We start from the raw sequence: 13753 nt of genomic DNA on the forward strand, positions 1-13753 counted from the left end.
CAAAGTAATATTGCTGCAAAATAAAAAAATTGGCTGCTTCAATACAAGCATAATATCCAATTCATGAGAAGTATGATTTGTGATGACTATATTCTACCTCAACATTGTGTCTACTTCTAAACATCACAAAAGTTTTTAGTCAATAGATTAAGAGCTGGAATAGATTAAGAGATAGGCAATAAGTGGGTCTGAAAACCAGGTTCCATGAAAAGAAATGGGAGAAATTAGAAATGTTTAGTCTTAATAGATAAAGCACTTTTCAAGTTTATGATTGGCTACAGAAGAATGTCAGACCTGTTTTTATTTTCCAAAACAGAGATGATCAATAATGGATTTATTCTATTAGAAGGTAGGTTATGATAGAACATTTGAAAACTTTTTCTTTATATTAGGAGCAATCTGATAATGGAATTACCCAGAGAACTGGCAGACTTCTCTTTACTGGATGCATTCAAACAGAAGCCATCAGTCATTAGTTAAGGCACTATTTAATTTGGGTGCTCGCACTGGACAAAAGAACAAACCCTATGACTACACGGCTTCTTCAGGTTTAAGATTCTAAGTCTACGAAGATGAGGCCTTAGTGATCAGAATAGGTATCCAGTGTGTAATGCTACATACCGGTACTTTTATTTTTCTAAAGCTTTAGTATTTAAAAACTGGAATAATTCTTATCTAGCTTGTTTAGAATTTACACTTTCTCTCTTTCATTACCTGGTCCTTGTTATTGGCTATTAAAGATTCTGATAAGCCATGTGTTCACAATAATTTGCTGCTTAAATTTTTATAATAAAAACATACTTTGTATTTCCCCAGATCCAAAGCACGATATTTCCCTTTCCCTGTACAATCCTAAACCTTGGTGGAGGTTCTCTTTGCAGACTTCTCAAGATTTTTCTTCGTCAAGCTTTGTGCCGATGTGCTGAATAGCACAAAGCACAAATCAGCACAAAGCTTTGTGCTTTGTGCTGATTTGTTGGTCAGGTGCATCTTTTATTGGACTCTGGACAAGTGCTTGGTTCTGTGTGGCTGTCAAAGATGGCACACTAGGAGTGGGCCCAAACTTTGGGATGGAACTTTTAGGAGTAAGATGGGTGCTTTATGCATCTGCAGTACTTCATTCCGACTCTTTAAAAAGTATTGTCTTTTTATATGCAAACTAACTTGGAATTCATATGTGCTGAGAGGTCCACAGGTCCTCTCAATAAATATAATAAAAAGGACAGCACAGGACTTAATGTAAGAGAGAGAGCAGATCAGATGTTCTGTATGCATCCCCTCCTGCATCTTGGAGCACTTTGCATTGAATGGATAGGTGTAGTAGTAGGTGTAACCCGGAAGAACCACGCCGCCTGTAAAACTGAACTCTTTATTAATAAAGCCCGTTTAACGAAAAACTCATACGACGACACAGAGTAAAAAGAGGGCTGGTTACAAAATAGGTTTTTTTAAAAAATACTCCCAACTTGAAAACTGCCCTGCTCCTTAAAATATTGAAGCCTGAGGCTGCAGCCCACACTCACCTCCAGGGAGCGGTTCAATTTAAACGGGCCTACTTCCAAGCTGAGGTAGAAATGCGTGGCAACGTTCTACTCGGGAAGCGACATGGAGTCGCCGTTTGCCCTTCGGTTTTTCCTTCTGCCTCCCCGCCCCCTCGGCTTTCCCTACTCCACTGGCAGTTCCGACGCGAGGCGACGCTCGCTACCCGAAACCAGGCCGGCCACCGCCGCAAGATCTCCGGGGCTGCACCGCATTGGCGGCGAGCGCGCTGCCGCAGCCCAAAGAGCAGGAAGTTCCCGTGGCCCACCGAGCCAGGGCAGGCTGTCGTCACGTGACGCAGCGCGTGGAGCCGCGCAAGCCGCTCCGCACCGCTCGACTTCGAGCATCGGCGCCCGCCGCGGAAGAGGCAAGCGGGGTGGCCGCCGCTGTTGTTATGCCCGCGCCACGGTGGACGGTGGCCTCTCCTCCTCCCCGGCTCGGCGGCCACGGCGGCTCCCGCGGGTGACTTCCTCGCCATCCGTTCCATGCAGCCCCTCCACGACGGAAGCGTTTCTGCTCCAGGGACGACGGTAGCAGCGTGAGACCTGCCTTGCCGTCGCCTTGCGCGCCTGCCCGCTTTGGATGGTGCTTCTCCTGGCCCCGTGGGTGCCGCGGCGGCGGGACTAATATGCTCACTCGGATGAGGTCTGCCATGGCCAATTTGGTGGGAGGCATCATGTCTGGCAGTTCGGGCTCGGAGCCCGGCGGGGGCTTGGATTTGCCTCCCCGCTTTCCTTACGGCAGACCCGAGTTCCTGGGGCTCTCTCAGGACGAGGTCGAGTGCTCCGCTGATCACATCGCCCGACCCATCCTCATTCTCAACAAGGAGACCAAGCGCTTGCCCTGGACCACGGGATACGCCGAGTGAGTAGCCGCTGGGGGTGGGCCGGGCCGGGTGGGGGTGTCTGAAGGCAGAGACGCTCCCCTGGGCCCTCGGTTTGCCACAGTAGGGCTTAAGGGAGGCGCCCCGTGCATGTCGTCTTCCGGGCAGCGAGGACGCTGCAGCAGCAGAAGGGGGAAAAGGCGACGGCCCGGTCACCGGCTTGGTGGGAAGAGGGCTGGAAGCAAAGGGGGGCGGGGCGCTACTTTTCTGAACTAAAGGCAATGCTTAACTTTTCAAATCAGAAGCGCTCAGAGCGGCTTGGAAAAAGAATCTTGCAAAAGATCTAGGAAAAACCTGCGTAATATACCAAGCCCATTTACTAAATATCAGGTTCAGTTGAAATTTCCTTCCCCAACAAGTCATGGAGTAGCTATTGTATCTTTGTTTATTTCTCCTTCAGTCAGTGTGAAGCATAGCTGGTACATCAATCACTGCAGTGCTCTCCTGGCTTTGATTCATCCTTTTGAAGCAAGCCCCTTTACCTGTGTGTAGTCTTGCAACCTTGATATTCAGTTCTGTATCTATTCTTGCATGGAAGCAAGCCTCATTCTTACATTCTTAAGAAGCATATGTAATACATTAAAATGCTTACTTTTGGCATGTGGTGGGTAGTTGTTTTTGCACATATGTGCCAAGCAAATGTACAACTTATTATAGTAATATTACTGGAACCCTTAAAGAGGGAAAATACAATTAGGGGAAAAGTGAACCAAAAACAAAAAATCTTGCCATTAGACGGTTCATTTTTATAAAACTACATCATAGAGCAGTGCCCACTGTTTTGCCTTTGCTTTTGTAGAATAGCATTTAGTCCAGCAGTTGGTGTATGTGCAAGCTTCTGAATTGTTATGGGTGGATAAGATGTTCTGAGTATTGTGTGTTTGTAGGATGATTTAATATAGCTTTGTTTTCTGTTTCAATAATAGCAAAATGGTATTTAGTTAAAACAAGCCTCCAATCCCCTTTTCATGCCTGTGCTGCAATGATGATGTGTTTGCCATTGATCCTTTTCATTCTCAAAATTTTCCATCTTCCCTCACACAATCCCTTGTCACTGTGGAAGGTGTCCTCCAAAGGTGGAATGAAGGAGACTACAGTCCTTTGCTGGTTTTCCTTTTCCCCATTCTTCACCTTTCTACTACATGTCTTTTAAAATTATGACTTCAATTGATTATAACCTTTCCTTAAAATTAAAGTTCTAAGTTATTGCAATTGTTTTAATATGATGAGAATGAGATGCAGCTTTTCAACTGGTAGCAAATGCCTTGAAAGTCTACTGGTTTCATTTCTGGGGCTTTAGAGATTTCTGAAAGTTCAGTCAAGAAAAGACACAAGGAAGAGGCAGATAGTTTCGAATTTCATGGTTACCAAATCTGATCCATTTGATGCGCTGTATGTGCATGGTGTCTTTTGTTGAAAATTTGGAGTGCTAAATTAGTAGAAAAGATCATACTTTCTCAGTGGCTAATATAAGAGTAACATACGTAATTTGTAATAAAATATAGTAATCAATTTTTCTCGGACTATAATAGTGCAGAATGAAAAGTTCAGGAAATTTTCAAGCACATTCTTTTAAACACGATTTCTTACATTGTAATGTTGATATAGTTTTAGAGGCTTACCTTCAAAGATCACCAATGAATGAGTAACTTGAGGCAGAGGGCTCCCTCTTATCACAGATAAAGCTGTTCAAGATGTTTGACAAAGAAAAAAAGTACAGGCAGATGTGAGGGCATTTTTATGAGGGAATCTAACTGTTCATTCAGTGGAAAAATTCCTTCATCCATATCCTTGACATATATGCAAGGAATGGCTCTATTTGACCCAGTTAGTGATAGCTCTTGAAATTGTATTAATATGGATATTGGTGTTCTGAGCGATTTCTTCAGGTATTTGCCTAAACAATTAGAGCTAAGGAATAGGCATACTAATTTTGCTCCTTTACTCTTTCTTTCTTGCATATTCAGGCATCTGAAAGAGTTCTGTACTTGTTGACTGCTTGAAGACAGAACTCATTATAATTCTGTTTATTATTGTGCAGATTTATGTTCAGTGAGTGTTCCTTTTGAACTTATTTCTTTGCATATTATAATAGATTCTGCAACAGAAATGTGTAAAATGGAAACATTTCCTCTACATATACTCAAAAGTAAGCACAGAATTCTGAACAAATACATACGTAATAGGCTAACTCTATATCCAGAGAACCATTGTTCAGAAAACCTAATGCACGTACTCACCATGTTTCTATGAGTGAAAAGCCACATTCATTATTGTCATCAAATGCATCCATTTTGTCTATTACTGCTTTATTGTTGCTCCTCACAGCACATAGTTCCAGCTTTTAAGAGAGATGATTTTCTACTGTATTGTATCCTCTGTATTACTGTCAAACTTCCATTTTTAATAGCTCTTATAATTTGAGGGCTATTAATAGTTCTCTATATCTATTTTATGCAGTCTCCAGCTCAGCAATTATAGCAAATGGATGTTCTGTTCTTTCTTCATCTTAAAGTGAATTCTTTAAAAATTGGCAACATTTATTTTGATTACACAGCTGTTTGATAAAATTGCCCAAAGATTTCTAGTTTTTTTATTTTGTGCGTTCCACTGTAATTTTCTGGCATTTTCGGTCTATTCACATTTATTGTCCACAGAACACAAAAATGTTTAATTCTGCTTTTATTATTTTTACAAATAACTCAAAGGGGTGAATATATCCAACACATCTTCCTATTTTCTCTGCAACAACTACTTGTGAGGTGGGTTGGGCTGAGAGAGTGACTGGCCCAAAGTCACCCACCAAAGGTATACATGAAATGAAAATATATATCTCTTTAGAGTCTGCACTACTTGTATGGTATGTACAAGATAAGCTGCCAGTTCTGTAACAGATGAGTATTGTTACAGGAAAAAAAGTCAATTGCTTTCATTCAGAGACATAACATTTTAAAGCTACATTTCATCATGATGTCAATATAAATATTGAATTTCTCATTAATATTTTTGTGGAAGCACAACCCCTATTTTATTTATTGCCTCCTCAGGTATAAATTTCATTCGGTATTAGTAGATTCATACTATTAATGTCATCCTTCTCTTACAATCAGAAGAATTTAGAACAGTGGTTCTCAACCTTCCTAATGCCGCGACCCTTTAATACAGTTCCTCATGTTGTGGTGACCCCCAACCAGGGGTGGGTTCTAAATTTTTTTACTACCGGTTCTGTGGGTGTGGCTGATTTTGTAGGCGTGGTTTGGAGGTCATGTGACTGGGTGGGCGTGGCTAGCTGGTCAAGTGACCGGGTGGCCATGGCTATGTGTATAGGGACTACTCAGAGGGCTGAAAAAAGTCATTTCTCACAGGTTCTCGTACTTTTGACTGGTCCTCACACTTATGACCATCCTCACATTTATGCCTGTGCAGCATTCTTAACAACCATGTCACTCATTTCACAACTGCTTCTTTTCACCATGGTAATAAGATAGGGCAAAAACGTAAAATGTGAGGACAGTCGTAAGTTCGAGGACTGGCCAAAAGTGCGAGGACCAGTCAAAAATAACTTTTTCAGCCCTCTGAGTAGTCCATATGCACAAAAGGACTACCCAGAGGGCTGAAAAAAGTGATTTCTGACAGGTCCTCACACTTTTGACCGGTCTTCGCACTTATGACTGGTCATCATTTATGCCATTGTAGCATTCTTAACAACCATGTCACTCATTTCACAACTGCTTCTCTTCGCCATGGTGACAAGATAGGGCAAAAATGTAAAATGTGAGGACAGTCGTAAGTTCGAGGACTGGTCAAAAGTGTGAGGACCAGTCAGAAATAACTTTTTCAGCCCTCTGAGTAGTCCATATGCATAAAAGGATACAGCAATAGAGAGGGATGAAGGAAGGGAAGGGAAATTAGAGTAGGAGTGAGGGTAAGAGAGGAAGGAAGAGAGGAAGAGAAGGAGAAAGGAAGAGGAAGTAGGGAGGAGAAGAAGAGGGGGAGGAAGAGAAAGTAAGAAGGAAAGAAAAGAGAGAGGTGGTAGGTTTGAGGAGAAAGATTGCTGTACAATAAAAAAGATGAAAGGGAAGAAAGCCAACCCCAAACAAATATAAAGATACTAAGATAAAGAATGAATTGTTAAACTTTAAAGAATAAAAGAGAACAAATATGAATAAATAACAATAATTAGAAACACACATACAAACATACAATGTATTTTCTTTGAACAGAGTATTTGGCCGGTTCACAAATTTAAACAGTGTTTAGTCATTTCAATTAAATTTACAATTTCTATATTTCCTTTTTGCCATATTTATTCCTCATCTATTTTTGTAAAAAACCAATATTACCCTTCATCCTCATCTCTAATCTTAATCAAATTCAATTTTTCCCTTCTATTCTATATTATACCCCTTCCCATTGTCATCTATTTTTATATCCATCCTCACATTGGTTAATTATGTAATATTACAGTTGTTTAATATAAATTCAACATTTTAATATAAATCAGTTATATAACTACCTTTTTTGTATATTAATCAATACGAACATGAATATTCCAATTATTTCCATGCAATCCAATTTCTTACAAATCAATTAATTATATTTACCAATAATAATAAACCAAATAATTTCCCCCATATATTCCTCCAAACCACAACTTAACCATTTCTGCTTTCAGAAATATACAATTAATAGTATCTCAATTATTACAATTCCCTAGTTAAATAGAGCTTTTTTTCTTTTGTGTTTTAAAATCTTGAACTGTCCTCTTTTTCCCTAAATTTCCCATTGTTTGCACCTACCTTTTTTGGTGAGGAAAAAGAAAAGAAATCTGCCTGCCTTAATTTTCCAACGTTGCAGCAACAGCAAAGCAGTTTCAGTTTCGTTTTTCAGCATAGCTAGGGGAAAAAAAATCTGCTCCAGCAAGCAGCAAACCCTGAGCAAAACAGCTGAGAGCAAATCAGCTGAGGGTCGGGAGCCGATCTAATCAAGGGCTAATTAGCCTATGCTGAAGCTCCGCGGGCCAATAAAATTACAAAAAAACACCGAACCATTTGTTAAATTGCTGGCTCGCCCATCCCTCGCCCACCTCTATTTATTGGCAATAAATAGTGGTGCGGAGGGGCGGGGCGAGCCAGCGATTTAACAAAGCCCCGCGGCAAGAATTTAAACAGTTTTTTTTCCTCTAGCCATCAGCTGGGACTCAGGAGGCAGCAATAGATTGGGAGTGGGCGGGGTAAGCGAACGGCCGGCGATCCAACAGAGCAGAGAGGAGGGTTAGTGAAGGCGTGGGGGGGGCGAGAGAGGGCTTTGGCGACCCCTGTGAAATGGCTGTTCGATCCTCAAAGGGGTCGCGACCCCCAGGTTGAGAACCGCTGATTTAGAAGAATCAGAAGAAATATCAGAAGAAGAAGAATCCAACCATTCTTAAGTTTTTCTAGAATCTAGACTGTGTATTGTCAAACTCTGATTCTCATCTGCTGCTTAGCTACAACTCCCATTATTGACTGTATTGGTTGAGGGTGATAAGAATTGTATCCAACTACATCTGGAGAATGATATTATTGTTATTTGGACAATGAAGCTCTTTAATTGTGCTTTTCTTATGTCATGTTTTCTCCCTCATCAAATACACCTAATTTCTCTGCATTTTATTTTTAAAATGTAGAAGGCAGCTGGATTATTTGCTTTGCCATGGATAACAGTAAGGAATCAATTGTTTAATCACATTTGCTGACATACCAGAAATGTGGACTTGTGACATATTAGGCAGCTCTTTTTTTTCACCATATTTTCTGAGGCTGAAAACTTTATGATGTCATTGAAATTAGAGGTGACTTATTTTTAGGGGAATTCATGGGCAAGTGCATTCTGTTTTTGGGAGGTAATGTTTTGATTAGGACTATTAAGATAGGGCTACTTTGCTTCACTTTTAAAAAACCTTGTTGCATTAAGCAGGAGAGCTAATGCCTGCTCCCTTTTCTTTATTTTTGTCTTTAATACTGATGTTTAAACTGATTTTAACTATAAAGATTTGAAATATATGCATTTTTATAAGTGATCCTCTTATATACTATGATTTATGCTCTAATTGGTTCAGGATATGTTTTTTGTTTACCATAATGAGATATTAAAATCTGCCCAAATTGTTTGTGTGTTTTTAAAGGTTTGTTTAGTAGTCCACTGAGGGGACTACGTTGCTTTGCACTAAGCTGAACTGAACTGTGAGTTGTTCACATATGGCTAGATCTTCCATCTGTTGAGAATGGAAGAGTTTATGTAAGTGCAGTTGGTGAATTTGGTGCACTCAGAACGGCTTTTAATTGGCTGTTTTCCAAAATGCTAAGAAAACCAATTTAATGCCATATCACTAAGGATAGGACAAGAAGTAATCAATGTAAATCATAGGAAGAAGGATGCAGCTTCCTTGAAAGTATTGCGTTTTAAGAATGGGTAGTAAGAGATTCAGCCATATAATGTAGTGTTTATATATAAAACTGATGCTTACAATGGATGATTGTTTGCTAAGAACCTGTTTGACAAAACAGCTTGCTTAGTAAGGGTTCTTCCTGGATTTGCCAACAAACATTTGGCTTTAGAGAATTTTACAATAATAAAACAACAGACAATTCAGAATAGCCTTTATTTTCTGTTGTAAAGTTAATCCATTTTATGCACAGATCTGGGGAAAGTATAGAATTCATGCACACTAAGTTGCTTGGGGAGTTAGCAACTAACGATGACTAAACTGTTAAACCATGGTTGATTTGAGACTTGTATTCTCTTCATGTACTTGACCGTATTGGTTTGGCTTCATATCTTCCAAAAGATATGTAGTTTGTGAATAGATGCAGTATAATTGTTGAAGTATCATTTTAGGTGTAATAACCAAATAATTTATCTAATTGGAGACAGATTTTTGACACAAATATATGGTTAATTTAATTAAGTGGGTTTTAGAACTTTTTCTGGCTTTATTAGTTAAGGGATTCTTAAAGGAGTTACACAACCCATTTCAGTACTTAATAAATAATTTTGAAGAATTTGGACATGTATTAATGTAAATCTATATCTTTGACAGCAGAAACACATTTTTTCCACTGTATAATCTACTTGGATACAATTTCCTGTACACCATTGTTAAAAACCTCTGTATAAGTACAGTAATTTAATCAAGTTTGTTAAAAAAAAAACTAAACACAGAATCTTTGGTGCATGTTTTTTGTTTGCCAATCATGATAGTTTTTAGATTGTCAAAGGAATTTCATTGTTATTGTCTTTATTTTTTGCATTTCCTCCAAAAGCTCACCATGACTTTTATGGAAATATTTATTTTATCATTATAGCAACCAACCTCATGTGTAAGTTTCCATGGCTGAATGTGGACTTATCCTGAGTCTCTATAGTCCTAATTCATCATCTCAACCACTACACTACCATGAGCCCTTTCTAAGGAAAACTACGTATTTTCTGGATAATTTATAGTTTCCATCATTTTACTCTTATTGATTATACATGGATCTCTTTGTGAAAAGCTTCAGCATATATAATTTGTATTTTACCAGAACCTGGTTCTTTCCTAGATAGCATGTTTGTTTTACACACAAGACCTCTCTATACTTGGAGCTGTCCTTGAAGACTAAACAAAATTATGTGTATCTACTGGACAGTTTCCTTACTGTCAAAATTTTGTTGTAGGAGCTGCATTGACTGTTGATATGCTTCCATGTACAATTCAAAGTGTTGTTTATTGCCTATAAAGCTCTATCTCACTCAATGCCTGGGTATCTATGAGACCATCTAGCCAAGATAAGCTTTGCCTGTTGACACTGAGTGAACAGAAAATGTCTGTTGATGATCTCCAGCTACTAAGAGATAAGAGGGGAGGGCACCTGAAAATGGGCATTTTCTGTGGTGGCTTCTCTTCTCTGAAACAACAAAGGTGCCCCCCATTTTCATGACCACCAGGTATTTTATAAAAACTTTACTGTTCTAATAAGTCTTTGGAATTTGACTTTCTATTGGTTCCAGGTGCAAATGCTGCTTCTATAATAATTATTATTATATAAGATTATTCTTTGGTTTTGTTACACATACTGCATTGTTTAATTGGCTGTATTGTTGGTCCTGTCTAAAGTGTCTTATATCATGAATAATCTATCTTTAAGAGATTTCCTTAATGTGTTGTTTTCCAGATAGGTTGAAGATTAATTCTCATGATCTGTGAGTTGACCATGCTGGAGAAGTTTGGTCGTCTATAAGTGGTCAGATATATTTCAGCCCATATCATTTTATACCTTTTTTTCCCATAATGCCATTTTTATTTTTGTTTTTAAATCTATGGATTAAAAAAACTCAGAAACTTACAATGTAATGAATAATTTCTTCAGAATAATCTTTATATCATATTTAATATATTTAAATTGCCAGAAAAATCTCCTGAATCAAGAAGTTCTGTAAACATTCCTAAAGTTACATAAAAAGAATAGATGGCATTTTATTATGTGTGCTTTGTGTTGCAGAATTGTTTTTGTTAGGATGATGATTCTTGGCAATTCCGCAGATGTGGAACTAGTCTGGGCATTGCATCTTGCACAGGATCTTTTAGCAACGTTCTGTTTGTTGAGCTTTTTAGAATTATGAAGGCTGCTTTATCTTGATGTGCAGTACAAGAAAGAAAATTCATTTCTACCTTACCTTCATGTAATATTTTTATTTCTGTCCCACTGTCAGCATGCTTTAACCTTTCTCTTCTCCCTCCTCAATGATATTGCTTATACTATATGCTCCAGTTGTCATTATAGATTCATAACTTTGATATTAATTATTGCTACTTCTCTGTGTTGCTAATGATCACTGAGTTACATGATTTGTCACCGTAAACAAAATTACAGCCAAATGAGACATTATCTTTTGAGACTAGCATATTTTAAAAAATAATCTGACATCTCTTATTGAGGTGTTATTGTCAAGGGAAGCTTAAGAGGGCTTTCTCATTTGTTTTATAAAGTTAAATCCATGCTGTTTAAGAGCTTAGCATTATGCCTCTCTTTTTTCATCCTAGATGGTTGGAGAAAAAAAAAATAACAGCTGCTATTTTACCAAGCTAGGGATCTGGAAACTAAATCTGCTTTTAAAGTCTACCCACTAGAGTTTACAAAACAGCACCTGTTGGGTCAAAAGCCCTATTTAAGATGAAGATCTTAAGAAGTATGAAGAGCTTCTCTTCACACTAAAGCATGATTCTAATTAACATTTTTAATAGGGATGTTTGTTATGCAGGTGTACTATTAGAAATCAGGGTTGTTGATAGTTGACAGAAAAGAGAGAAATCTAATAAAAGGAACTCCTCCTAATCAAACTTGGGACTTTCCTAAGTCACTAACCTGTTTCCATGATGGTAAATAAGATGTTTATAGAGAGTGCAGGTGATGAATACAGTAGCCTTTTATCATTGCATGTAATCCTGGAGTATCACAAACAGTACAGTAGTCTTTCTTGAAGTTACCATTGATAACTTTATCTGTATGTTCATTGAATCCCCTTTAAGACAATTTGTTGCTGTTACTGTAACTTGTGAGAATGATTCCATACTTTAATTATATCTGATGGGGGTCTTGTGCCACAGTGAATTTCAGAGTAAGCAAAAACACATCCTAAATGTACATCCTTTGAAATAAATACTGCTGATCAAAATAATATTGGGCAGCATGGCAGTTTACTTTTCATACAAGAAGTAGAATTCAAATTATAGTAAAGAAAAACCTCCCCAAAATTGTTTCCAGACAAAAATGTTATTCAGATATTTTATGTACAAGTTAGACAAGAATAGATTTCTTTAAAAATACATTTGATTATTTTTGAGCTAGTTCAGACATATCCATGAATATACTGGCTGTCAGTAAGAGGATACAGATCAAATTAAAAGAAGATGATTTCTGTCCAGATAAGAGAGCTAAGAGTTGCTGTTGTTTATCCAGTCTACAGAAGTTGAATCTGCTGATCCTTTTGCAGTTCTGCAAAGTGATTAACCACTGCTTCAAGGTCAAAGAAGGGCTCTAGAGAGTATAGCAGTGCTATTTAGATGCGTCTAGGTAGGTCTTAATTTGGCACGAAATTATCCACTCAGAGCCTGAAGTTGATGGCAGTTGGCAACAGTAATAGGTCATAATTCAGTTCACTTAAATTAAATTCAGTATATTGATTGAAATATATTTTCAGTTATTACAATAAATTGATTCATTGTGACACTTTTTACTTCTCTCTTATTTGCTACCCTAAAATAGACAATTGTGCTTCAGATTTATCCATCATTATTGGTCCATCTTGCAAATTAGAGTTTTTCTGAATTAAGAAAGAAACATCAATGGATTGGATCCATTGATCCATTTAAAACATGAGATTTGTCTGTAAATTGTTCTTTAAATGCATGTTAACTTCTGTTGTTCATTTTAACTTCTGTTTTTGGAATATATTTTCTCTGTGTTCAGCAAGAATTTAATGTTGAATTTTGGGGAATTTAACAGATTCTTTCCTCCCCTCTTCCTCCCTTGCATTTTGAATAAATTTTGTTCAGCAGTAGTCTTTATATTATAAATTTTGTTGAACTTCTCCTCACAATCACTGTTTTTTGGCAGAGTTAATGAGGAAGCAACCTTGAACTCTATAGGTAGTTTGATACCACTCTAAGTCCAGGAAGCACGTCATTAAAAAGTCACAGACAAAACAGAAAGCAGAAGCCTTGGTTTAAAATATCACATGTTTATGTACTTTCCTTCTTAAAATTAATTATTTTGAAACTGGAAATATTTAATTTGCAAAACTATTCAATAAAACTTTGTTGTAAGCCCAAAGATTTCTATATATTTTCTTTGAGCTGCTTTCCACTGTCATGTTCAGACAATTTTGGTTTGTTACTTTTACATTCATTGTCCACAGAAGGCAAATATGTTTAATGTCACTAGTTATCGGTATTTATTAACTCAATTTTTCAAAATATTTCAGCTTGCCAGGATACTCTGGCATATCTCTAGTGACTGTGTTGGAAAAGCAGAAATTCAAGAGTAACCCTGAGTGAGAATCAACAGACAATCTCAGGAAATCGCAACAAACCCAATAGTTTCTTAGTACATTACAACTATTAATTGGTGAGGTACTAGTAATTTGTCTCATATGTAACCTTCATCTGCATAACACCCTTCCCTTCTTCCTCACTTGAACCCAATGTAAACATCAGTCTTACATCAGTCATCACCTGCACATCTGTTGAAGCAAATTGCATAGCTTATGCTTTTTAACAATGCTTATGCCGTTTAATAAAATTGATTAGTTGAA

General features: G+C 37.7%; 1 protein-coding gene across 1 annotated transcript in view; it reads left to right on the top strand.

The window, feature by feature from the left end:
- Positions 1–1486: 1486 nt before the first annotated feature.
- Positions 1487–13753, top strand: part of PPM1H (protein phosphatase, Mg2+/Mn2+ dependent 1H) — a 110153-nt gene continuing 97886 nt past the window's right edge. Inside the window, exon 1 of the mRNA XM_034402785.3 lies at positions 1487–2403. Within this exon, the coding sequence (XP_034258676.2) occupies positions 2168–2403 (236 nt within the window). The 5' untranslated portion in view covers positions 1487–2167. The remainder of the gene's footprint in view (positions 2404–13753) is intronic.

Source organism: Pantherophis guttatus, chromosome 7 (assembly GCF_059756535.1).
Source record: "Pantherophis guttatus breed Tessera chromosome 7, ASM5975653v1, whole genome shotgun sequence".
Lineage (NCBI taxonomy): Eukaryota > Metazoa > Chordata > Lepidosauria > Squamata > Colubridae > Pantherophis > Pantherophis guttatus.